At 45.4% G+C, this 27,731-nt stretch overlaps 1 protein-coding gene across 4 annotated transcripts in view; it reads right to left on the bottom strand.

The window, feature by feature from the left end:
• Positions 1–27,731, bottom strand: part of SGSM2 (small G protein signaling modulator 2) — a 44,146-nt gene that overhangs the window by 14,679 nt on the left and 1,736 nt on the right. Inside the window, exons 2-12 of one of the 4 annotated variants that reach the window (XM_034068844.1) lie at positions 21,615–21,690; positions 8,940–9,102; positions 7,736–7,897; positions 5,945–6,012; positions 5,315–5,460; positions 4,748–4,882; positions 4,361–4,485; positions 3,323–3,390; positions 2,012–2,175; positions 1,549–1,678; positions 33–167 (exon numbers count right to left, since the gene is read on the bottom strand). In XM_034068844.1, coding sequence (XP_033924735.1) covers positions 33–167; positions 1,549–1,678; positions 2,012–2,175; positions 3,323–3,390; positions 4,361–4,485; positions 4,748–4,882; positions 5,315–5,460; positions 5,945–6,012; positions 7,736–7,897; positions 8,940–9,102; positions 21,615–21,690 — 1,372 coding nt within the window. The remainder of the gene's footprint in view (positions 1–32; positions 168–1,548; positions 1,679–2,011; positions 2,176–3,322; positions 3,391–4,360; positions 4,486–4,747; positions 4,883–5,314; positions 5,461–5,944; positions 6,013–7,735; positions 7,898–8,939; positions 9,103–21,614; positions 21,691–27,731) is intronic. The other 3 variants (XM_034068845.1, XM_034068846.1, XM_034068847.1) reach the window with 3 other exon arrangements.

Raw genomic sequence — 27,731 nt, 5'->3', positions numbered from 1 at the left:
GCTCTGGGACATAGAGGGAGGAGGATAAAAACCTTTCATCCTATTAGGAGCTGTGAGGTTCCGAGAGCAGATCATTGATAGCATTGCGTGTAGCTTATCTTCCTCCTCCTCATCATCGTCAACAGAGGTAGAGCGGCTGGCAGCTAAGTGGTGGTAGTTAATAGTTACTGCTCAAAGAAAATAGTGAAAGAGGAGCATAAGAAGAAAGAACTCAATGCTGTGGGAAAGCTCAAAAGGAACATGTTCAGCAAAGACAAATCCTGCCCTTTTCTTGAAGCTCCTGTAAACGGGTATGAAAAATGAGGCTCTTAACAAAGAAAAGCATGCTCCACCAAACACAGGCCAGCTTGTGACTGTGCACAGGCTGTGTCACACATCACCTCGTGGCATCAGACAAAGGTCCCAGTGCCAGCCTGCAGTAGGTGAGGATGCTTTTAGCAAAAGTCCATAGGAATTCTAGGCTCACCTAGCTTCTCTCCTTCACCATGCCCTTACAATGCTGTGGCCTCTTTTCCACTCTGCAGCCTGTGCCAGATGCATCTGGGCAGCAAACATTCTGCTCCCTCAGCTATATCTGGCACTGCAAACATGCAGGGTGCAGGCCTCCTCCTCTGCAAGCCCAAGGCAGGAGCCAGCTCGCTCTGTCTGCACTGCATAGGCAGCTCTGTGCTGAATGTGCCCACAGAATCTGCAGTCCCCTCGATTCAGGCAAAGGCAGAACATGCTTTTGCTGGTGTGTGCATGAACTCACCTGTGCAAATCCAGAAGCCCTAATAAAACGTGGCCACCACTGCACATCAGTCCCCTGGGTAAGGAGGGTTCAGTTGAGATTTCTGCTTTTCCAGTAAGTCCCAATATGAAGAGCAGATCCAATTTCCCTGTAAACTTTAGGATCTGATCTTCTCGGTAATTCTTGCTTCTTTGCCAGGGGGACTAAAACTCAAAGAGGCTCAAATGCCTCTTGCATGTAAGGAATTTGTATTCACTGATGACATGAGGTGGTTTGGTGCTTGGGAATTCATTTAGTTTCCTTGGAAGGCCTTTATTTATTCATTGTTAAGTTCTTGCTTCCACAGCCAGGAAAACTTAGCCCAGGGAATTCTTGGGGTACTTTAAGAGATGAGTTTATGTTGTTTTTTTTAATAACAACATTATGAGCAAGCAGTGTGGCCAATAAAAATATCCTCCTCGGGAGCAAAGCTGCTCTTGGCTAGTCAAGCAATCCTTTTGCTTTTAGTCTCAGCTTGCAAGCCCAGGGGAGTATTTTGAAACCTTCCTCTGCAAAACACAGAGTCAATATCCTCTAAGATAACGAGTTTCACTGCATTAAGGAAACCTACAATAAGCTGTACTTGCTGATCACAATTATTACCCACTGAAATTTTGTGGTAGGGTTTTGTTTTCCCCATAACCTGACTTGTCTGTTCCCTTCTGTTACTTCTGAGGAAGTAACAAGGTGGTCTTGGTGGTCTTAGGGTTTTGATTTGGTTTGGGTTTTTTGTTTGGTGGGTTGGTTGGTTTTTAACAAAGCAGAACCAAGGCACTTACTGTTATCATGCTTGTGTCCTGGATAGATAATTCTGAACACATAGTCTGTACAAGTGTCTTCAGCTGGGGTCTCCTCCAGGTCCACTGATTTGCTGCTGTTCCGTTTTCGAAGCTTTGGAAATACCTTACCCTAGAGAGAATAACAGTTCCATATATTCAGCTATGAACGACTACAGAGCACAACAAACTAAGTACTTCAGACCTTTGGCATCTTAAAACTGAACTTCCAATGTTGGGAGGAGATGAGGGAGAAAACAACAGTAGAATCATATATATAGCAGGTGGCTTAGGGGTACCTAACACTAAATAAAATTGGACTAAATAGGGTTATTTTGCCTCCCACTTTACTATAATGCAGCTGGCAATCAGTGCCCAGACTCTATGGAGCAGGATGATGCTGGCTGAATAGAAACATTGAGATCAGCCCTACACACTACAAGCAGCTCATCAGAAAAGACAGTACCTTGCCCTGTTGGGACCACAGTGGTGGCTCCAGCTGGCCACGAGGCAGAAGACCATTCTCCAGACAGGAAAGGAATGCAAGGAGGTGACCTCCTTGGGGGAAGTGAAGCGGAGGTCTCTGGGTTCCATCCTGACTCACCAAGACTAACGTCCATCTGCTTTCTGCTGCAAAGGAGGACAAGGGGAGTCCACAGTGTTACATGGGAACCTTGATTTGTTGCTCTGACCTTCTAAGTAAATTTCATTTGTGATCACCTCTAAGCAGACAAACAAACCCCTGTAAGCCCCAGGAAGCTAGGGATGTCTCAGTCCTTGAGTCCTAAAGAAGTTCCAGATACAAGCAAACTATGACCCAGGACTCAGGCCTCACGCAGAAACATTTAGAGTGATTCTGAACACTAATACAATAAATAATAAAGGAATAATGGTGCATGACATAACTTGACAAAGGACACACAATTCAGAATGGAAACCAACCTAATGGATGTAACCAGAGGCTGTCAGCTTTACTCTTGTGAGAATTGGTAAGTCACACTCCCTGCTGTCACTAGAAATTGAGAACAAATAAGGAAAACCACCCTGTGCACTGGATACTCCTTTAAGCACAATGATCTACATCTTGCACAACTGGCAACAGAATTCAAGTGAATTAGGTTCTTCATTTCCTTTTACAAAACTGAATGAATGAGGCATCTGGAGCCACCTGAGTAAAGGGGGAATCTCCAAGAGCAGGATGTACTCTGCTGTGCAAGTTCCAGTCTGGTAGCTAGGTGCTGGGCAGGACCGCCAAGTGTCTGTCATCTTGTGCAAGCAGCAAGATTCATGTTGTGCATATGCCTGGCACCCGATACTGAAACAGCTTTCTCAGTGAAGAATAGCACAGGCTGTCAAGTGTCATGTCTGTCATTTAATCCCCTTTCCCTAAGGAACTGCCACAGAACAGAGTGGTGATGCCTCTGACCGTCAGTGGAATAAGCCCAGTGTCCTGGGGGAGCTGAACAAAGTGAGGCAACTAGACCTGAATTAACATTGCCATTGTCATCCTGTGCCAGGTAGGATTCCAGATGTTAACACTCATCCCATACATCCATAACTAGTTAGAAGTGTTAATGACAATGAGGGAGGAGAAGCAGTCACTCAAGTGGCAATCCTCTGCTTATGTGTTTTAAAACAACACACAAACTGTCTTCTAAACCAGCCTCCTTTTGCAGTAAAACCCTATCAGGCACCACATATAAAGGCAGCAGCATTAACATTCACCTGGCAGAAAGGGGCTTGGGGAGTGCCCCATCAGAAGAAGGTTTATGCTTACGTTGCTGATGGCAGTGAATGCAGACGATCTGGCTGAGTGGCACTATTAATGCGTAGTCCCAGTAAACACTAGGAGGGAAGGAAAAAGCACAGGACACATTATTTTCCACATTCAGAAGTGTTTGTGGTTCCAAGCACCCAATAAAATGCTCTGCAAGTTAATAATTGCTCATTAAACTTGGCAAATTAGTAGTCAAATAAAAGGCCAAGGAATGAGTTCCCCACAATGGAAGGAAGGCACCAGCCTTCCCATAACGTCCCTTTCCCCCTTCACTTCCCTGTCCCCACCACTGCCCCACACCAGATGCAGCAATGCTCTAAGGTTAAAGTGCTTGGGGCACAGGCTGTGCAATGGTCTTGTGGGTCTCAGGACAGACGGGTTCAAGTCTGTCTTGCACATGTGATTTATGGGCAGCAGCTTGTAAATGCACTGGGGCTCAAGCTTTCAGATTAAACACTAGGAGCAGCTCTGAACCCTTCCGAGAACAACCCGATCAGAGTTTAGCAACAGGGCAATGGTAGAGGGCTTTTAGAAAAAGAATGGCGTGGAAGAAGCATTTGAAAGCAGTGTTGTGGGCTCAAGCAGCACTCTCTGAGGAGACATACCTGCCTGGTTCAAGACTACCTGTCTTTCTACTGAAGCAGAATACCAGATTAGATGAATAACTGGTCTAATGAAAGACAAGGACATTGCAGGTTTCTCTTTTGAAGCTGAAATCAGCCATGCTTGCCAAGTGATTTGTGACCCTCTGAAGGGAGGTACAAGGGTTGTAATGGTGGGAGGTAGTGTTGAGCCTCTTCTGAACACCTGCAAAGTGGATTTCTGTTTTCCTTTTGAAAAGCCCTTATATCCGAGTGCATTACAGGACCTTTGGAAAGTGGCAAAACAGGAACAGAACCCAAGCTGTGTGGCACCTTAACTTATGCACTATTCAGAAGTGCTTCAGTCCAATCAGCCTCGTTACACTTACATCATATTGCCAAGTATACAAGAAATAAATATCACAAATGCTTCCAATCTTCTGAACACAGTGACTACCTTTTCTCCAGCTCTGAATCGCCAAGGGTTCCATTCATCAGCTGATTTGGGGTCCATTTTAATGTCAAACAATCTGCTGACTGATGAAGGGAGAGATAGCCAGGAATTGCCTCCAAGTCATCTTTCTGTTCACAGAAGCAACAAACAGGCAATTCAGGTGACTCAAGTGCACAACTGTAATTGTCATGTTCCAGTCTTCCTATGCTCCCCAGGTTGTACAGCAGTGAATTATCTAGGAACTGCTGAGGGAAACCTTAATATCACATGTATCAGTATTTAATACTAGGGGAAAAACACAAGCCTCTTATACTCTCACCCACACTACTGACCTCTCAAGTCACAGCCAGGCAGCAGCTGTGTCTATTGGCCCAAACTCAGGGTACTCACTGGCTGGACTAAGACATTGTTCTTCCCATACAAAAGGTGAGTTCGGGAATTCTGGTGCAAGGACTCCACATACTCCCGTGCTGAAGCAGCGAAGCGATCTTCTGATGTGCTCCCACTAGAGTGTCGTTTCCGGATCTAGCACACACACGGACACAGGCAAGGCAGATCAGGTAGGGCAGGAACGACCACACCAGCAGACCAATGAAACAGCAACAGTTCCATTTAGACCAATCTCTGTAGAGGGGAAAATCTTCTGGAGCCAGGAGACCTGGCACAGAAATGATCTGGAGTCTAACACAAGTCCTGAGCAAGGACACCCATAATTCTTTGTGAACGACCTGGTCAGATCACAGGTGTCACAAGCCACAGAGTTCAGTCCTGGATCTCAACCTTTCCTACATGTAGATAAAGAGGACATTTGGGCCCGAATGGACTTGTAATCTGTGATAAAGGCTCCATTACAGACGAGACAAGAAAGCTTGCTCTACGTTCAGATCTTTCCCCCTGGGTTGTTTTTATTATCAACCTGTGCCTTAACTCAGAAATAGCTGCACAGTAAATACCTACTCCCAGGGCTGGGCGCTTCGAAGGAGAGTCTTGGCGGCCATGTACTCCGTGGATGCGGTGTCGCTGAACGAGCTCATCTGCTGACGGGTCTGTCCAGTAGTGATCTGCTGTCTTCAGCTTGGTGTACTCCAGAGCACATGGTCCAACTAAGGAAACAGCCCCAGAGAGAAACCTTCTGGGTCTCTTCAGAAACACACTTAAGTCTTATCCTGCTAGCCAAGTATGAGCATGAGATTTCCTTCTCAAGCCAAGTGACTATTATTGATCACTTAACAACCCTATAGGATCAGCCCATAATACAGACAATACATATAACAACATACCAGGTCCTGTTCTCTAGGGCTGTATAAAAACATTCCTGTAGTGCCCTGCAATAGCAGCATTAGTAGTAATGATCTGCTAGCAAGCATTCAGTTAAAAGCCATTCCCATTGTGTTCTCTGATACTTAATACTAAAACCAGATGATTAGTCTCTACTGGTCTCGTAAGCAACAAAACATCACCTTCTATGTTGTTCTGAACAGTTAACACTACATGCTAAGGATAAAACCCACTATTTGTCATAATACAGAATGTTCTGAGAAACAATTTATTCTCTTTAGCATAAGAAGTAACTTTGCAAGAACTCACCTAGAAGAGAAGCCAGTATTGGGCCACAGACAGGATCTGCCAGTAAAGCTTCTTTTTCATAGTATTTACTAGGAACAAAAGATCAAAACTCAGTTAAAATCACCAGTGGTTATTTTTAAAAGCTCTTATGCCTCCTAGCTGCACGAGTCCATTGACTTTAAAAATACCATGTGTTACTGGGAGGGTGCCAAAGGAAGCACTGAGAGAAGGGCAGGAAGCCAGGCAGGCTGCTGTTAACCTGACAAGTGCTTCAGCATTGGCTGTGGCCCCCAGCAGTCAGTGCTGTGTGCAGGGGAAGCGTGGCTACTAAGCTCACATCCCAGGTCACACTTAACAAAAACAGACCAAACACTCATCTCAAGCAAACTCAAACAATAAATTACCTGTATAAAAGGGAAGGTTTCAGAGTTCTAAGAGTTTTACCAAGGCTGAAAATGGAATCTGGGCTGTACAACTAACAGCGTAAATAGTCAGACACAGAACAAAAGGGAGCTAAACCCCTTATATTTCCTGAACTGGATGGGTAGAGAAAAAGCAGTTGCTAGGATTACCTATTAGTTACTAATGCAAAGCATCTCCTCTAAAAGCTCTGATGGAGCTTAACTGCCCCATATAGTAACTTCGTAAAGAAGAAACATTGTGCTGGGTTTGCAGATAAAGAAGGTTCTTACATGGTGTGTTCTGAACTATTTTGAAAGTTCATTAAAATATATCATAAAAAGCTGTGGAGAAATTAATTTAGCCCATTTTAGACATCTGCTTTAGAACATTTCCTAAATTATATCGATAACATGGACTAGATCTCCATGGAGCACAAAAGGAGCCTAAAACAGTCAGCTCAATAAACCTACACTCCAGGCTTCTATATTTAACAAGATGACCACCACCCTACTGAATCCATGCTCTGCCCTTCATCAGCTGTGTAACCTCAGGCTTCCTCTCACAGTGCCCATCCTACCTCATCTGTTTTGGCACTGAGCTCTAGAGAGGCAGGAGCTTGCCTTTTGCTAAATGTGTTTACCCACTATATTTGATTTGGGGCTTTGGGCACTAATGCAATATGAAGACAAACAATAACTCTCTGCAAGCAATTTTGTCAGTTTTCCACAGAGACCAAGAGATGCACACATTCTTAAGCATCTATCTGTGAGGAATCAACTTGAAACACTGTCAAGAACAATGCACTACTCAAACAGTAGCTTTTGCAATGACCCCTGACTTCTCATCACAGCAGGCAAAGCTGACTTATAAAACCACAGAGTCAAAACATCAAACCACCCAGATTTCTTGAACTGTCCTCATCTTCTGGTGTCTCTTCCACTAGATGGGGCTCGAACTCTAAACCACCTTTTCTTCCTCAAGAGCAGAACTTGAACATGGAGCATTTGAGCAGGAATGTCACCAAAAAGCATGAGAACAAACCTAAGGTTTTATTCAGTAACTCTTCCTGCTCTAAACTCATTTCCCCTTCTTTCATCTACTACTGTAAGTGAATTAACCACTCCTGACCTATTAGAAGACATTTCTGTTCCACTAAGGTTAGGTCCCATTAGAATTTGGGCACCTAATATGCTTCGTTAATTTTTTATCTGTTTTCTGGGAAGCAATGTGGCTGTTCAGCTTTTGTAAGTCAGGAACACTATCAACGACCCAAACCTTTGTTTCTAAAGGCCTTTGCAGTTGATTTTTTCTCTCCAAGAATTCTGCAGAAGATTTTCAATGCAATCCCTTGCTGCACATACCTGAACACAGCAGCCAGACAAAGCCCTGTGCTTCTGGTTCGGTCCTTACCTGCAGTTGTCAACAATATACTGCACAATCTTGTCGAGCACTTTCTCAATCAGTGCTGTCCGAACCCATATGTGTTTGATGGCCTGAGGTGTCAGGACAGGAGTTTTGCTTGTGGTTGAGCCCTGCCTCTTGAGGGGCTCCTGCCCATTTGGCTGATTTTTCCTGCAAAAGGGGACAAAGTAAAGCTGTCAGAATTCAGACTCTTCTGCTCACAGGAAGCTCCCCAGTGAAGGGCTGCATGGCGAGGTGCTGGAACACACAGGCTGAAATTAATAGGCTGTAAATGCATTGCAGACCATACACCCCAAAAGAATGAAAAAAACCAGCAAAATGCAAAGTGTAGCAGAAAATAAGTGGCGTGTGATGAACAGAAACTTGCTTCTTATCAGAAAAAGCTTCACACTCCATTGGGAAAGCCAAAGGGAGAATGGTAAAAATAAGATTCTTGTTCCCCAGTTTTGTCTGGTACCTCAGGCTGAAGCTAGCCACAACCCCAAAAAGGCACACAGCTGTTTTAGCATGAGATAATCCACTGAGGTGAGAAGCATGGAGCAGGATTTGAGCTAACAGAGGCAGAGCTGTTCCAAGGACCTCCTGCCATACCATCTCCAGGCACTCCTTGGGCACAGACCCATCTTTTTGCTCCCTCTGTTAAGTACCATATATAGCTGTAGCACAGTCTGTGCTAGTGTCTTGGCAGTAAGAGCCTATCTCCTACCACCTACAGAACAACAACAAGACAACTAAGAGATAAGCAACATCAAACTGAGAAACTAGAAGTATAGCAAATGAGCATCCAAAGCCAGCTGGGAGCTTGCTTACAGCCAAGACCCCCTGCTTGTTCCTACAGCATAAGCCAGCACAGCAACAGGTCCACCTCAGAAATGAGGAGCTTAACGCTGCCTTTCAGAGGCAGGGTGTCAAGCTGGCTGTACAGAGCAGAATCACTCCGAGTGTGGCTGTAAGCAAGAACAAGGGGGCTGCTCAGCACGGGGCTCTCTGAACCACATGGGAATGGTCCTTCCTCACTGTGCAATTATCCCCTGCCAGGAAAATCTGCTTTTAGTGACAGTCCCTGAAGAGACAAAGCTTTAGCAAACGTGGCCAAGAAAGGTCCCTTTGCACCTACCAGGCAGCGTCTGTACCCTCACCAAGCTGCTCACACACCGTGTGTATTTTGGTGACAGCCAGAGCTCAGCCTCACCTGCTCTCCACTTGCTGCTGCAGGTCCTGCACCTTCTTGCAGATGTCCCCAGCTATCGCATAGGTCTTGCCAACCTTGGTGAAGAGAGCAGCTACCTTGTCAGTGCGCAGGAAGCCGGCAGCCCTGCGCTTCAGCATGTGCAGGAGACACGCTTCCACCACACCTATGAGAAAGGGAGGGAGATGAAGTGATGGGTACTGCTGTCCTTTGGTCTTCCCTTCGGTGACTGTCATCTGCTGACACCCACTGGTCAGATGTGAAGAGAACAGAGCTGTGGCGGAAGCAGGCAGAAAGACAGACCAGATCTCAAAACTGGATGAAGCAAAAACAAACACCTTGGAAGTTACAGATAACATCAGTGCACAAATGAACCACAGGACTGAACATTTCCCTCTGTTTTCATCCCATTTTACACACATCTCTGTGAAAGATTCTACTGAAAATGAACCAAAAGCAAACTCCCTACTCAACTTCTTGTGGCAGAACCAGCTCCCCCACCTCAAGACAGAATGAGGTAGAAATCTGCTTTTACTGATGATCTCTGGTTTGAACACAGGCTCCTATTTATCCTTGTGAGTTGCTGCATCCATTTCCTCCACTTGTGGTCTGATGTTTGCAACAAAAACCGAGGAATTGAGAAGGAAATGTAGCAATCCTACAGCCTAGGAGGGAACAGAGAAGCAGACAGACCTACAACTACAAGAGATCTGCCCGTGAGGTTCATTTTGCAAACCTTACTGTAACGTGCTCTGATGGTCACCAGGAAAAGACTGCATTGCACTACTTCAGCCTGACAGGACTGTGCATCAAAGATCTGAACAGCTCTCATCTAAACTGCTGCAGGGAAAAGAGAAATACAAGTAACAGAACAAAATAAAACCCAAGCTTTCCTTGTCTACCAGCTTTTAAATGGAGACTGCAGATGACTCATCCAGTCAGCACTGTCCACGACAAGGTATGAAGGAAACAGACCAATTCATTCACAGGGAGGAGAGCAGAACAACTGCACTGGCAAGGTGTGCTCATGAAACACAGGCAGGCACAGCAGAGGGCTTGAGCTCAGCAGCAGTGATGCTCTCCTGCTTTCAATGGCAGCAGGGAGTCCTGCACTCAACTGCAGTTACAATTGCCATGTTATGTGTCACAAATGGCCCTCCATCTGCTCTGACACACACTGAACCTCTCCCAAGCTTCGGCACTGAGCTTTCATAGAAGGCGGTCGTGTTTTGTTGTGCTTTAAGCCCAACGCTGTCAGGTGCTGAGCAATCCCTGAAGACTCCCCCTCCTCACTGTACTTAATGGCCTCCAAACCCCATAATACCTGAAAGCCTGGCCTGAGGAAAGCCTCACTGCTCAGTCCCTGAGGATTAACCTAAGTCACAGGGAATGGCACAGACACACCGCTTGTGTTCATCCAGCCAGGAAGCTGTGGAGTCAGAGGATCACAGGATGTGTCTGCACTGAACAGCATCAGTATAAACATCCCCTTCATCTCCACTGCTACCCTATTTCTTTGCTTTGTGAGACTGAACACCGGCCTGCTGAATTAACGCAAACATTAGGAGAAGCATTTATGAGGTATTAATAACTTCATGTTTTGTGTCTTATCGCACTGGAAAAGAGAAAGCTGTAATTGGCTTCCTGCTATCACTCACTACACAAATTACCCTAATGCGTGTTCAGAAAGCACAACCGTTTGCTCCTGGAGTGTCAAAAACAACACTAGAAAAGCAAATTGGAAATGTGCTGTGGGATAACAGTGCCACTGTCTTGCTTTCAACTGTGAAGGCAGATACGTTTTTAAGCTAAGTAATACTGGATAAAATCTGACAGAAGATAATATTTCCATGGAGAGCCCTAATTTCCTTATGAGCCCATCAGTGGAATGCAATACTGGTGGCTTTTCCTGCAATACCCAAGTTAGCAAAGCCGAGTCTTCTAATTGTATACCCTGACTTCATTCCCTGTAAAACAGAGAAGTCAACATTCTCTGTTCTTCTCCTTCCTAGTACTAAGTTTGTTCAGACAGCAAATTCTTCACAATAAATGCTATATATTCCTTTACCATACAACCTAGATGAGAACTCTGCAACTCCAACTTCATCTTACAATGAAACAAGGAACATGTATTAACTTCACAGTCTCTCCTCAAGCTGCTGAATGGGAAATGTCACATAAAGCTGCTGGCAAGCCAGAAGCCAGGATCGTGATGCACCATGCTGTGACCAGCTTCTTTCAACACTCCAACAACAGCTACAACTCAAATAAAGCCAGGGAAACCATACACATGCAGCCATTCTCCAGTAAAGAGATGGACAGTATGTCACCATGTTCTTCCTGCCCATCATGTCTCCAAGAGGAGAACACCAATAGCCACTTGGTGATCAGGGCTTTGTGCAGCTGGCCTAGGGCTATAACAGAATGACTGTCCTGGCATTTCCTATTGCTGTCTGCAAAGAGGTTTTGAGCCCACAAGAAGCAAAAATCAGACCGAGATGTTGTATGGCAACAATGGAGCAACGGCCTCAGCTTTTGCAGGCTCCTGATCTCAGGACATGAGCTTGGCTGCATCAAGGCTACCGAGCAGAGTCTGACGCCGCTTCCCACGCTGCTGTGCTTCCCAACCAGCACTACTGACTCAGAAGACAACCACCCCCTGCTTTTTCATCCCTGTTATGTACAGAAGCCTGAGCATGGCACTGTTCCCCGAAAGGGGGACCAGGACACACAGGCACATCCCTGCTTGACCCCTCTCAGCAATCAGCTTATTCCAGGAAACATCCGCTGCAATCAAAGGACATCTGTAGGTGGCAAAGGCAGTGCCTGTGCTCTCACACGAGCGGGAGCCCGGTGCTGATGACACCTCTGTGAGTGAGGCTGTTTCTACTCGGAGGAAGAGGGAGCATCTGCGTATCTAACACAGAAGCAGCAGTGGGGGTGAGCGCTGCTCGGCTGCCCACAGGGTTTTGCGAGGCCAGGTAGAGCGGCACGGGAAGAACAAAGAGTGATGACAGCCTGGGGATGTTCTTCACATCACAGCCACAGATCCTGTCTAGCAACCATCACAACAACTCCCAACCCAGCTGCTGTTTTGCTCTGTCTTTCAATTAGAAGTAAAGAAAATGAAGCAAGCAAGGCAGCTTCCCGGATGCCTGCAGCCATGCAGCAATAATTGCTTCCAAACCTTAAATGAAGCAACCTGCCTTCAAAAATAACTGCAAAGAAGTGCACTGCGGTTGCTCAGGAAACAGGCTCTTTCCCCACCTTCCCCAGTGTGGGGTTTTTTCTTTCTTTAAAACAATAAAATATTAATGAAACAAATGTAGTGGAAAGCACAGCAGGCACAGCTCCATCAGTAACACAGGCTGCAGCTGCCACGGAGGGCCATCTCCACAGCGACCGGCCCCACGGCCCCAAGGTTTAATTATTCCATCGTGACATTTCTCATCACAAGGACTTGGCATAACATCAGTCCCCAAATGACTGCCATGTATGTGTCTGCAAGGGGAGAGACACTGGAATTAGCTGCTGGATTGCCTCAAAATGTATGCTCTGCAGGATGAGAGATGAATGCGCCATGTCCAGGTCTATAGGTCCAGCACCCTCAGGCCAGGGTCCAGGTCACAGTCCCACTTCATTCTCCTCTACATCACCCACAGAGTGAGGGCTAACATTACTGTCTGACTCCAACTTTTCTCCTTGGGCTCCTTTACACAAAGGAATTATCCCAAAAGAGCTCACTGACTTTACATTCACATCCAACCTAATCCATGTTAGCTTTCAAATACACAGTGGTTTTTATCCAGTTAAAGTGGGAAACATTGGAGGAGAACAGTGCATCTTGCACACAGATGCCCTCCTATTCCATCCCAGAGGGACAGTACAGATGTCACCTCTGAGCATGCAACAGCAGGGAGGCAGCCTGCAGCACAGCAAGGGGAACAAGAGCTTCCCAGCACATTAACTAAAGAGGTCACCTGCCTGGAAGAGCCAAAGAGGGCAAGGAGGTTTGCTGTGTGCCCAAAGGCAGACACCGAGCTCCCTGCACAACCACATTCTCCTGCACACACACAGCCAAGCTCAGTCAAGAAGGAAACTTGAACTTGGACATCCTGAGCAACCTGCAGAAGTATCACCTCAAGATGCAGAATCCTTCAAAAGACATGAGAGGACCTGGCGAGTGGTGCTCCAATGGCTTTACAGAGAAGAAGTAACAGTATTTGAGGACATCTCCTTAGCTCCACTTACCTTTTCCCTCTGTCTCTTCCACAACACTTCAATGTCTACTTTTTAAGCACTAGATTGAAACAGCAAAAGCAATAATTTTGCAGTGAAATAAACCAGTATTTACAAACTCTTCTTCCTGAGAACCTCCCCATCTTTGCAGTTAGGCTGCTCACACTTCTTGCATTTGGTAATCTGTAAGGCAACAAGTGCTGTTTCTCAGCCAGCTCTTGGATTTAAATCAGTTTCCCACGGCAGACTCTTGGTGTTCATCTGGTAGGCTTGGGGAGGGGGGGGGGGAAGTTTATAGATAAACCTTTGGGACAGGAAAATGAAGTCATTTACCTACTTTAAAGCAAATTAACAATTTTCCCCTTTCTGGAACCTGACACTAAAAAGTGATGAAGATTTAGCTGTTTCTGGAGGATCTGAACTTCAGAAAGACATCAAGAGGTAGTCTGGTGTACAACCAGGCAATTCATACACACATACACATGCTTTTATTTATTTACATGGGTAAAAAACTACTATAAGCTCTGTGGGCACAGCACAATGTGAGTGTGACCCAAGCCTGCCTGCTGTCACTGTACTTACAACAGTAAGTACATACAAACACTGAGTACAGAAAACTGCCCACATTCACTACGTATACGTGGGGAGAGCAGCACTGCAACTTGGAAGAGATCAGCAGAGCCCAGGCAATTCCCTTGTATGGCTCATCTGACAGCAGCCATCCAAAATTCATTAACTGCAGCCAGTTTTGAGGAACATCCCCTGCAGTATCCACTGTGAATTTAATTAAGTGCAAGTATGTTATTGATTTACAGCTCAAATAACCACAGTCCCCAACATGCTTTGGCAATGTCACTGGTTTATGCCTCCAACAAGGCTACTTCTTGCAGGCTCAGGTGAACAAGTTCAGTTTTCATCTTTTTTGCCTTTATGAAAATCTTGACGTGACTTAATGGAATGTGAAACAAGAGAGCTCTAGGGATGGGGCTAGAAGGGTGGGAAGCAGCAAAAAGCAGGATTATTTATGGGGTTTATTTAGCAGATGAGATTTTCCTTAGACAGGAAGAAATACCACAGCTAAATACCTTGTTTTCATGGAAACTGCACAGGGAATTGAATTCATGAGGCTGAAGGGAATAAGAACAAGTGAAAAGGGGCGGATGGTAGAGAAGCAGTCAGCTGCTCAGCATCTCCAGCTGCTGTTGCTTTACCTCGCTGCTGCAGAGCTGCCCAGTTTGAAACCAACTTTATTACCAAGTTATAGCATTCTATGGCATTGAGAAATGTGTACTGAGTAGATGAGATACCCAGCTGTACCTGCACACCAGCTAAGGACCAAATGACTGCAGAGGAGATATCCAAATCTGCTCCTTTGACCAAAGGGTTCTGCTTCGGGCATTTTATGTAAGACAGAAAAAAAATGAACATCAAGCATGTTTTTGAGTCTCAATCCACATTTGACATTCTGCCTTCAAATGCCAAGGGCTGTATGTAGACTCTCCAGATATAACTGCACTGCAAATAAGGGGCTTCATGTCACAAAACCAAGTACTCTCATGAGACACTGGGCAAGGATAACGAGAGAGCTGTGCTACAGCCAAGCTCACTCCCACCCACCTCACCTGATCTTCAGTACACCATTCATCAAACCAAGCATGCAACAACCAATGCAACCGAGACAGGAGGATTCCCTATCAGCACAAAAAGCACTAGGAAAAGTGCTTCATTTTGAACTAATGTTCCTCCCACTCTGGTGCCGTGATTTAAACACCATTGTACAAGAAGTAAAGTCCAATTAAATATTTTCTTTATAATCACAATCCCAAGCTAATGCCTCAGTGGTTAAGTACAACTCATGCTTTATAACAGGGCATCCCTTAATAGCTACATGCATTAAAGTTATCTATGCTGATGTGTTTCTTCCCTTGACGATGTACAACTTCAGTACTTTCTTTCAGCATATACTCATTTTTCATCTCCCCACAAGGCTGTGGAAATCTGAAGCTTGCAGCCTCACCGCAAGGCTGGTATATTTATTACAGTGTTATTTACAACAGCCCTGCCGTGGTTGTATTGGACAACAGCAGCACTGCTAAGAGATGGTATCTTAGGGAGTTAAAAGGCGCCATACTTCTGCTGCAGCTCTTATTCTGACTGGTGAGCTGAGAAGTCAAGATGCCCAGTGTTAGATCAACTGGGAGGGCAAACTGTTTTCATTTTCATCCCAAGCTGCAAAATGAAGACCTTTAAAGTATCTATCACTTTTATTAGTGTTTGTTAAAGCACTAATGTAGCAAATCACTTGGAATCCACGCAAAGGAAAATAGCAAGGTGATAGGTGCTAGGAGAACACCAAGTATTCCTATTTTACAACAGCACGAAGAGACATTATGTGTGCTTAGGCCTGCACAGAACTAGGTCCTGTGTCACTGCAGGGAGAGGCAGTCTCTGCCTTTAAAGAGTCCATCAGTAAAATTGCACTTGATGACTACCAGAAAAACCCCTTTTAGAGATTACATGTGAGAGGAGATTCACTGCTACAGAAATGTTGAAAACACACTGTAAAAGAATGATTTAATTTGAAAACCCTACTTATAAACTGGACGGTTTGAGTCCCTATCACGAGAAAGCACCCTTCCCATGGATGCAAGGTAAAACCAGCAGTTACTGGAACCTCAACCAACACTGTGTGGTTTAATGGTTAAGTTCACCTGGACTCAAGCTATCTGTGCTCTGCTCTGCTGCACAGACTCCTATCTTCAATAAACTCCCGGGGGGTAAATATCTAAATGGGCGATCCCAGCTCTGAAGATAGGTCTGGCTGGGAAACATCAGTGCTGGGAGTTAGTGACTGCTCCTCTTTAAACCTTCACCATTAAGCTTCAAGAATCTCAATAACCCCCAGAAAACAGAAATGTTTCCATTAAACACTATTAAGGGTAAATCACAATTCCTGATGCTTCTAAATAACTGAATATGATCCAATTCAACAGCCCATGACTAAAGCGAAATGTTCAGCTGAGCCCTCTAAAAGGGAAGAGAGAAAATATTTCACTTCTAAAACAGAAACACGTGCGGTTCAAAACCTGTCTCATTTCACATCAGAGCTAATAGTCACCCTCTGCTTTTCCCTCTCCGCTACAGCACACCACTCATTACTTTAAAGCTCCTCTTTGGAGCACAATCAAAAACCTTTTCAATTTCTGTGCAGAAATATTTGCCTCCCCCCCCCCCCCCCCCCCCCCCCGTGATGCTCATCTCTGGTGCTCTCTTCAGGCTAATGCATTTATGAAGTGAGGCAGAATCTCTGTAAACTATTTTATCAGCATTATTCATCGCTGAAACTGTTCCATTTGTTTTCCAAACAGATGCAGTAAGAGGGAGGCTCGCTCCTATTCTGAGACCTGCATTTTCACAGCAGATTAAGTGCGTTTTTTAACATATCAGTGCCAAGGGTAGAAAGCCAAAGGACTTCAAATAATAAATAGCCTGCTTGGGCAGGGGTTATTTACATCCATTTCTACATAAGTTACACTTTTATGAACTAAGGAGAAAAGAAAAAGAGCAAAGTGAATTCTTATTTTCCTGTCAAACCCAGGAGAATTGTGCTATTTAGAAGCCTGAAGGGAATCACCTAAAAACCCCATGGCAAATGGCTCCTCTTCCTAATGGGGCTGATTTGCAGAGGACTGGAAGGAATTTTCAACTGAAATTGGTGAGAATGGTTTGTTGTGTGGACACTCCAAAACTGAGGTCCAAAATAGCTCCAAATCAATCTCCTGTTCCTTTCTTCTCTAAATGCTTTGTTGCCACACTTTAAACAGGAGGCAGAGAAAAGGGAAAATAAGTTCCTGATAGAAGCCCTAAAAACAAAGGTTCTCAAATTGCTGCCTTCCATGATTTTAGTGCAAGTCTGTGGGTATTTGATCTTCTTCTGAAAGCTCCACCATCTCGAAGCATGCCAATGGACATGAACCTCTGGACAGGAAGCGTGTTTAAGGAATACATTTCTATTCCTCTGCTAATTTTCTTTTCCTGTCATGAACTTTAATCCAGTCTTGCCATTTAGGGCCACGAAGGAAAAGATTCTGACTCATGGTTTTTCATTGCTCGGGGCTGGCAATCGTGACGTTTGGTGACTCTGATAATTGCTTGGCTTTCAAGTCCTGAACGAGAGAAAGCAGAGCCCAAGCTCCAGCATCATGCAGTCACTGGTTCCTAATTAGATCTGCTCTTTCAAACGCAATTAGCTTAGTGCAAAATGGGATAACAAGTCATCATAAAACCAACGAAGAAACAGTCTCACAACTAACCACATCTTTGTGGTTAACCCTTATGTATGTTGGCAGCTTTGATTCCTAACCAGCACCACAGGGCACTCCTGCCCACACTGTCGAGATTTCCTGGTTTTCCACTGCCAGCTTTGACAGAGACATCCATGATTTCAGCTGAAGCTATTTGACTGGATTCCTGATTTACAGACCCTGACACAAGATCTCTACTGATCTCAGAATAAGTGTTTGGCTCCAGAAAATCCAGTCACATCATTGCTTTCCTGTTATCTATGACCTCCAAAATGAATGGAGCCCTCATCTGCTTTCAGAAGGTGTGATGACACTGAATTAGAGGTGGGAAGTAACTTAAATTGTTTGGTCCATTCTTAAAGAAAGTCAATTCTTGGTGGTTTTGCACATTAACTACAATCAGGTTATACATGATTCTAAAATGTTAACAGGACCCAGAACCATTCTGTTTCTCAGAATTTGCCAGTCCTTTGCTTGAACAGATACTGACCCATACAGAGCTATTCCAGCTAACACACCCTTCTAATTATCCTCCAAGAAAGGAATACCTTCTGTTATCCAAGCCCAGGTGCCAAAGGGCTATGTGAAAGGAAACTGCAATGGATGGATATGGGGTCTCCACATTAGGAGTAAGTTCTTCCAGAGAAGACTGGACTCATCGTCGGGCAAGTCAGCACCAAGTTCATGTTCAGACAAGAGTCTGCTCACTTTGGGATGGCTGATGTCAGCTGAAAGGCCTTAGGCCATCTCTCTCCTGTGTATTATTCACACAAAGAACACTGCTCTAAGGACTGCTTCCTACATGGATCCCTTAGATCACAAGCTGCAGTGGTCACATCCTTCTCTTGTTTCAAGGGCTGCATGCATGACTAAAGAGTCACAAAGAAGGCATAAACACCCTCCTTTAATACTGAGATCCAGCTCTGTAACCAAACTATATCACCTTTCCCAGTGCATTACTGGACAGATCGTGACATTGATTTTGTTTTTCTTTTAGATCTGTGATATTTAAACAGCATTACTCAGAAAAAACCAGCACCTTTCATCAGCTAATAAGAGAAGAAAAGCAATATGCACAATGGGAATGGAAACCACAAAACTTGAGGTTAATGCAGCTCAGTGAAGGGGACTGGCTTGTCTCCCAGGGCTAAGCAAGCCAAGCTCTCAAGCTGGAGAGGGTCTCTTTCTCTTCTCTGCACATCCCATTTGTATTGGACCAGCACATGGGTCTGCAGGTCCTGCAGTGAGTATTCCCAACAAATCTATCAAGATAGAGCAGGAACTTCACATTCAAAAATAGCAAATTTTCTGCTTTGATTTAGAAGGGGGAAAACATTTCTGGTCTGCAAGTCTGGTCCAGTTAAAACACTGCTTTGGAACAGATGTAGAACGCAAAGATAATGAAACAACACTGAGGCAGGGAGAGATGCAGGAGTGACAGCGCTCTCCCTGCCCCGCAGAGACAGCACGGAGCAGAACAGCACAGCACGGCCCATGCGTCACGGATGTCAGCTACTGTTACTAAGGGAACGGCACCACATAACCTGGCTGAAGCATCCACATCCAGAAAAGCCTGTCCACAAAGATGCTCCAGCAGCCACAGAGCTGCGTCATTTTATCGTGCTCTGACTGACAACACAGAACTGGTGAAATCCACTCACCAACAAGCTGGAGCCCAAAGGAATTTGGACTTTCTGTCCCAATGTGACATACATGAGCCACACTGCACAGTCCAAACTGAACTGCTACAGCTCTGAATCACAGAGCGAGAGCTTTCACAAATCAGACAGGATGAAAGAGCAACTGGGATGTAACTGGGTTATTAACTGGGTTGAGAACAAATACAAAAACATCATTGCTTCCCCACAAGGATGAAAATGTCAGCACTGTTTTCCTTCTCTGAGATCAAGCAGGTAAAGACCACAGGCTGTAAGCAGAGTCATTGTGATTGCAACAGATCTCCCCACTGGGTGAGTAGAACTCACCTGCAGAGAAGCATTATTCCTCCAGGAGCCAGCAAGGGTGGCACAGAGCTGCCCTGGGTCTGGAAAATGGCATTTCCTTCAGGAGCTTGCAGAGGTGAGCTCACTGCTTCAATGCCCAGTGCTCAGTGTGAGAGACAGGTAGAGCTGATACCATATCTTCTACCTTAATACACATTTTCTGTGGTCTCAGAGGGGCAGGAAAGGGACTCTTAACCTCTGGATGCCAACTTATCTCCGTAGAGTCAAATCTCATACAAGCTCCTCTAGAGTCACAAATGAACTCTACACAACACAAGCTGTGCTTCTGTCCAACTGCATCCTATGGGTGGAATCCAGGACCATGAAGACACATTTCAAGGGACAGACTCTGAGAAAACCCATTCAGGCCCAATGCCCTGCAGTGATCTTACATGAAAAACTTCCTTCTGCTTAACAGATGATGCACCTAAGCTCTGCTCAGAGATACCCTAGGATGCACATCTCAGCTTTGGAGCTTCTCATACTTACCCTGTGCACGGTAACAAAGCAGCACTGAGTAAGGGTGTGGGAAAAGTGGCACCTGGTATTTCACTGGCACCTTCAGCCATTCAGGACCTGGGAGGGCCAGGGAATTTTCAGTTACTGCTGCAGACAGGCCCTGAAAATCAATTACCATGTATTGAAGAGTCTCTTGCTAAACTCAGCCTTGCAGGAGAGTAAAATGATTCACAAGAATTCTATATTTATAACCAAGATTCACTGAAAATGACTCATGCACTGAGCCAATCTAATTTTAAAGGGAAGGGAAAAACCTCTTGAAGAGGCACATGAAACCGGAGTGGGGGAAGGAAGAGAACTGCACAGGGAGGAGAGCCCCAGCCAGGAGCCATTAGACACATCTGATGGGAATGGTTTCTCCATTCACTCAGCTGAAGCAATAGCAGAATATTCAGCATCACCTGCTTCTGGTCCAGAGTTAATGAAGTCTTACATTCAAAGCAGCTGCAGGCAGGAAACCTTCCTTAGGACAGGTAGGATTGCTGAGCAGTAATGAGGCCACCCATGGAGAGTTATTAGCTCTTTAGACCCTACACAATTCAGAACATAAACCCAACTGGAATCACAGTGAAAGGCAGGGAGAAACATTGAGATTTTAGAGTATTCCTAATTTTGGCCAAGCAGACTCTAACAGAAATAGCTGCCGCCCCACCAGCCTTACATCAACACTGCAGCACATCCTGCAGAATGCACCTTCAACATGGAGAACACACACACACCACCAGGAGCTCTCCAGAGCAAGCAGGCAGCCTGCAACAGGGCACGGGCTCAGGCTTCCCTCCCCTGCTCTCAGCTCAGGCCCATTTGCCTCAGTTACTTTTCCCCCTCTGTATAGCACAGATATGCTGTAGCTAAAATGGGAATGTTTAATATAACCACAAGCTAAATGGAGGAAACAGCTCCAGTCTGTGTTAATAGCAATAAAATGTGAACCAGAAAACATGGCCAAATCTTACATTCCTCAATATGTAGGGATGAACAAATTCTCCTAAGCTGTAAGCAAAGGATGACTTGGAAACAGCAAGCAGGCTAGTGAAAGATTAGCCTTACATGCATAACAATGACACAGCAGAGCAAGCTGGAATTTCAGTATTGTAACAGGAAAAGGCAACTATGCTCAGTAACACGTGTCAATGCTGCTCTGCCTGAACAGCCCACTTATCTCCAAAGCCAAATCTAACTTCCACTCTTCTTAACCTCTTCACTGTCATCAACACAAAACTGGGTATGTTTGGCTGCAAACCTCTGCTCTGTGAAATCCAGACATGTTTAATGATGGCTGCTCTCCAGACACTCTCAGCATCACTCCCAGTTAGGCTTCAATGTGAAGCATGAAGAGAAAGCAGCCGAGGACTCATAGGCCAACACACATACTGACTATAGTACATAGCTTGACTTCTCAGCACTACCTTACAATATTTTGGATAATGACATTTTAATAAGAGTTTCTTGTTTGCAACGTACACACAAAAGTGGCAAAGGAAAACAAAAGGTGACACGGGCCTGAACTCCAGGATTTCTAGTATCTAAATCCCTGCATTTACCTCTGACAGCAAATACATTTCTATAAGAGAAGTAAGATTATGTAGTGTTAGCTCTTGTGTGTCATTTACCACATAAGGCGATGATGTGACTGCTGTCTTCATGTACAAATTTCCGGGTGACAGCTTCTTCCATGATCTGCTTCACCTAAAACAAACAGGAAAAAGTGGTTTTAAGACCCAACACAAACCAGCACAGTTATTACAAATGATGCTCTCAAAGCTCTGCTGCGCCAGACGCTATACAGAAATAAGACAGTACATATAGAGAAGAGAGGAGCTTCGGGTTTGGCTGTGAGACACAGTTTAACAATTACAGCAAATAAAATCATTCTATTTATCACACTTCTTACTGCTTTAAACAAAGTTCCTCCCCAGTTTCAAGACTGATGAGTCAAACTCTAGCGGGAATTCATTGCAGATTAATGACTTTCAAAATTAAGGAGGAAAACACACAAACTCCATTCATCTGCAAGCTTACTGCTCGTCCAATGGCTTCCTCAGCGTTACACCAGATGAAACCTATTTGCCCCAGCCAGCTCATTTATCAGACACTCATTCCTTCCTGGCCATGAAGCACTCACTTTTCCACATACAAATCCATAGTTATTTTCGGCTTCTCTCATTTGTGAGCTATAATTACAGGGACACTCTGTCTAAGTAAATGCCACATCACTTTCTGTATATGAAAGTGAGTGCTGCCATGGCAGGACATTTCACAAGATACTCTTCTTCCTTTTGTTAAGTTGGAAAAACACGTTTGCAGCAGTCCTGGAATCCAATACACAGTATGTGGCAGTAATCACTGTGTGCTGTTCTTTATCATCAAACTCAGCACCATGGGCTATGTACCAGCCTGATCTGGACTGAGTACCAGTGCAAGCTGTACAGCAATGGTCAGCCTCCTGCTGTAGAGGCTCTGTGTACTGAGGAGACCTCAGCCCATGCTCCTAAGTAGGGTGGCAAGTGCACACCCAGCTCTCATTGGGCTGCATCTGGTACCCAAGATAACCAGTTTAAAGCTAGCTGGGTTACCATTTGCAGTGCTGACAGGTCCAAAGGTTTTAAGCCTTCCCATTCAGCACTGGAAGCAGGAGAAGCTGCAGGTGCAGTGCTTGATGAACTCATGCTGCTGTGATGATGGGCTGGCAGCTGCTCTGAAGGTGCCTTCTCCAGTTTGGAGGGCTTCCTCCTCCGGTAGGACCATGTGTGAGGCCAATTCTGGATGTTGTCACCAAGCAAGCCTTCCCCTGGCGCTCATCCCGAGGCCTCCAGGCCCACTCCTACACCCCCAGCCCGGCTGGCAGCAGTCTGCAGCTCCAGCTCTTGCTGCACGAGCCTTTCAATACATGGAGTTCTTCTCGTCCCCAATTCTGGATCAGGTGGATCCTACAGAATTTGGGCTTCTTACCAAACACGAGCCCTCTGGGTTGCAAAGAAAACATTGGTGAGGAGGGAGGAAGCAAAAACGTAAGAGGCTTTGAAAGCAGAACATGTTTTATATCTGAGGACTTCCAAGCAAGTCTTCTGCACTTTATAAAACCTGGTTCACTGTTCACATACTGAAGCTGAACAATATGAACTCCTAGCAAGGCAATTTGTTTCTTTCCTGTGCCATTTCTAACATGGCTATTAAAACTTTGGACCTTACAATAAAGCAGTGGGAGGTGGAGGAGCAAGAGATCATCAGGAAAGAAGCAAAGGTGTGAGAAGGTCTCATAGATGGGAGCTCACACAGGAAGCATCCAATTTCCCTGCCTATCCAGCCACCCCCTCCTCATGTTTTTATTCACATCACTGTTGATTTGCAAGCTTGATGTCTCTTTGCCTTGTCAGGAGCTCAACAAAACTTGTTCCAGACCTCACCTAGAGGTTTGCAATCATCTAGGTAACAGCACACAGGCAGCAAAGGGCAGGGGACAGGACAGCTGCACAGCTCTGATGGTTAAATTCCAGCTCAGATCCTGACCCATGTTTCCACACGTGGGAGGCAGCAGGTTCCAGGAAACCCAGCTTGCAAGGAAGCACAGGGACAGTGCAGGGCCGTCTCCTGCCTCCAAGACAGCTCATCCTGCCTCAGCCAGCCCACCTGTGAAAGGACAGCAACCCAACCTTTGCAAGCTGTCCTCATCCACCAGATGAAGACTGCATTTAATGTATCAAGTGAAGGGCCTGATGTACTAAAGGAATGAAGTACTTCTGGGTGCCCCCAGCCCTCATCCACCAGATGAAGACTGTATCTAATGTAGCAAGTGAAGGGCCTGATGTAGTAAAGGAATGAAGTACTTCTGGGTGCCCCCAGCATTGAGGCAGACAGAAGAGGAAGCACAGGAGAGCTGCACCAGGGTAAGACATGCACTTGTGACTCAAGATCTCAAGGCATTAATTCAGGCACCATTCATACTGGAGGCTGATCTCAGTCTCAGCTCCCCAGAGAGAAGTAACTGGAATTCAATTCAAGGAGGAAGAAGTCGTTTACTAGGAACAAGAGCTCTAGAGCTCAGAGGCCAATTCCCTGCTATCACACATTCCCAAGCACAGCCCAATCGTTACTCTTTATTAACTCAATGTATTATTTAATGTGTATCAAAAATCAGAAAGTAAAAGGTTTCACATGCAGTAAGGAGCCCCACTTCCATAGAGCAGCACCACACGGTCAGATCATCAGCAGGCTTTGAATCTAGGACCTCTGGAGGCAGGCACCCAGCATCTTCCCAACTGCCACCAAGTGCAGGGCAATCTTTGCATGTTTTCAGGAGTTAGGGAATGTTATTAGAACACATTTTCAGGGCACAGAGAGTAGATATGAAGATTCAAAAGCTGGAATGCAGCGTTCTTTAATCCCACGTCATTCCTCGCTGCCACAAAACTCAGGGATGCTCCAGGCAAGGAGCTAAATCAAATGTTTCAAAGCTAAAAAGGGGTAGGAGGACAAACAGGGGGGAATACAAGGAGATTGGAGCACCTCCCATCTGAAGACAGGCTGAGAACCTTGGGGCTGTTCAGCCTGGAGAAGCTGTGTGGAGACCTCCGAGCAGCTTCCAGTGTCTCAAGTGGGCTACAAGATGCTAGAGAGGGACTGTTCATCAGGGACTGCAGTGACAGGACAAGGGGGGATGGGTTCAAACTGAAACAGGGGAAGTTTAGGTTGGAGGTAAGGCAGAAGCTCTTCCCTGTGAGGGTGCTGAGGTGCTGGCACAGGGTGCCCAGAGAAGCTGTGGCTGCCCCATCCCTGGCAGTGCTCAAGGCCAGGTTGGACACAGGGGCTTGGAGCAGCTGCTCCAGTGGAAGGGGTCCCTGCCCGTGGCAGGGGTTAGAGCTGGACAATCCTTTCCAACCCAAAGCAGTCTGGGATTTTATGACCTTATGAAATGGCACACAAGCTTGTTACTTATTTTCCTTGTAATTCTGTGCAGCTCTTTGTGGGGATTGCTACTGTTGTGCTGCTGTGCTCTGCAGAGGCGCTTGTCAATGAAGCTTTCCGAGCACAAGCCCACACACACCCACTTGCAGATACCAGCGGACCTGACCAAACTGCAAACTGATCTCATTAAAAGAGACAGCAACAGCCCACGCTCTGTGTTCCCCTGTACCTGCACAGGTAAGGAAATCTCTCCAGACTCCTGACTACTGCCTCTGCAAGGGATGGAGCTGCCCACAGGACTAAGATGCCTCAAGAGAAACCTGCTCAGGTGGAAGGAGATGGGATGGGAAAGCTCTGCCATGCAAGTGAAGATCCTGGCATTTGAGGAGTGATGAATCCCCTGCAGTAGCATTATTCAGGTAGAGCAAAGCAAGCTCCTGCAATAGAAGCTGATGAGCTTGTGCACAATGCCATAATGGATCACTGCTCTGACTTTTTCGACATCAGCCAAAACTTTCAGCAGCAGTCAGGCACAGGGCAGAACATATGGATTACTTAATTTCACCAAAGAAAAACACAAGATAAATGCCTTTAATTTTTTTAAATTGTTGTTATGTAGAAGCCTTCAAAATGGAAATAAATCCCAATTCTGCAGCAGCCTTCAAAGAAACGGAGGCAACCAAGACACAACACGCACTGACCATATACTAATATATTCACAAGCACAGGGCTGGAATAGACCTTGCCTTTTCCATCCCCTGCAACCATCAGGGTGAGGAACCTTTCGAGCCAGCACCCCTTGTTCAGACACAGGCTGCAGCATCTTCCCCAACCATGCATCAGGATGGACTCTGAGGAAACACCATGGGGACAATGCAGCATCCAAGGCAAAGAACGATGCTCGTAAAATACTGCCATAACCAGGACCACAGTTAAACCCCACAGCATTTCCTCCTCAAGAGAAGAAATCCTATATCTGTACCTTCTTTAGTTTGTGTAGTCACTGTTCATCTCATCTATTGATCGCTCCTGCTGCACTGACTGTTACTCCTGATGAAAGCCTGGGTGCTGTGTATATAAGGTATTAAATAAGTACCCTATTTCTCCTCAAAAGTGGTTGCATTTCAGGTTTAAGTTGAGCAGGTGTGTTTGTGAGCTGAAAATTTCCAGGGTGAGCCTGCTCTGGTTACTGTTATCCTGCTCATTTCACAGTTAGGAAGCGCGCTCTGTTTAAACCCAAAAATGGCAAACCCCCTCTGTTTTAGCTGGTAGAAGGAAATGGCCAGAGCAAAGCCTGGTTTATGAGTGTGTTTGTCACCACAGCTTTTCCTGCAGAGAGACATAACTGTCTGAAATGTGAACTTACAACAGCCTCAGCACGAATGCTGCTAGAGTCAAATTTTCAAAACACATTACATGTCCTCCTTTCTGTTACAGCCAGCAAAATACAGGCTCTACCGGTGGGAATTGAAAGTCCATCTGAGAAAAAGCAAACAACATTACCCTTTCCCAAAGGAAAAAAGCAAAAGCTTTTGCTGAGAGAGAAAACCAAAATGAAATAAAATAGAAAACCACTTTGCACCAAGTGACTTTGGAGACAAGCATTTTGCAAAGACAACTAGATTTTAATCGGTTTGGTGCAAACAACACACAATACATTTACTCTGAGCTCCATTAGATACTGAGGTTACATGGAAATAATTCAATGGGCAGAAGAGCCTGGGTTTAAAGGACAAGGGAAGGGAATGATCACTTCCAGAATGGACATGAGGCTAGCCCAGCTTTCAAAGCCCAAACCACGCATGCAGGTGTCAATGGCTGTGTGAAAATCACACAGAATAAACCCATGAGGCTGAAGATTCTATGGGAACAAGTTAATTACTGCCATTAAGGGCAGCACGATCTGAGGCTGGTGTACGAGTGGTTTGCATCCATGCCCTGGCTCCACTGATGGATCACTATCGAAAGGTAAAATCTCCCTCCCGGTGTCTCTGTCTCCTGATGCCATTTGTCCCCATGTGAGCAGGGCAGGCAAGGACTCCCACACATCCGTGCAGCGCTCAGGGAAGAGGTGCTGCCTTACAGGGCACACAGTCAGAGAGCTCTCGTGACTGTTTTAGGATATAAAACTCAGGGCAATTCCCCAGAAGCCAAGAAATATAACTGCTGCAAAAGAGCATTTATGAGGGTTTGGAGAAGAGAAAAAAACAAATCAAAACAGAACTGCAGATGACACAGGAGGCACAAGTAACACTTTCAAGCATTATCCAAGTAATTTAAAAGCTCAAGTCCAATTAAAAACATTTTAGAGACTACAAACAAATTAGCTTCATATTCTTTAATTACATGCCACTTGTTCTCCTTGGCTCGAGCTGGCTCGGATCATGAAAATCCATTTCACTTTCAATCTCGTACATTAGCACAAGATTGCAGTGCTGGAAAACATCTCTCCCATTTATTTATATATTTAAACATTAACCCAGGAGAGCAAGTGCTCACGCTCCCAAATCAAACCTTACACCAGCTTGGCTCAAAGGTCCTCATTTAAGCTAAGACTTCTAAATGAAGAAGCAGGCTCATGGCTGCATTAAGCTACAGCATTCAGCAGGAGAGCAGGCAACAGGTAACACACGCTGGGTGTCCTGCAGCTTGCTGCTGCTGGGTCACTCTGGGATCAGTACCTGCAGATGGTTCTTCATATGCTGACCGCATTCTACTTCTTCCAGTCAACCTACACTGACCAAACCAGCTGGTATTTTGTGGTTTCAACACCAAGAAGCACCAGATTCCTTGGCTGTAGCAAGTACTTTTCACATGAGCTTTAA

This window comes from Melopsittacus undulatus, chromosome 13 (assembly GCF_012275295.1).
Source record: "Melopsittacus undulatus isolate bMelUnd1 chromosome 13, bMelUnd1.mat.Z, whole genome shotgun sequence".
In the NCBI taxonomy this organism is placed as follows: Eukaryota; Metazoa; Chordata; class Aves; order Psittaciformes; family Psittaculidae; genus Melopsittacus; species Melopsittacus undulatus.
Note: the sequence above shows the minus strand (reverse complement) of the source record. Positions and strands in the feature narration are given on the sequence as shown.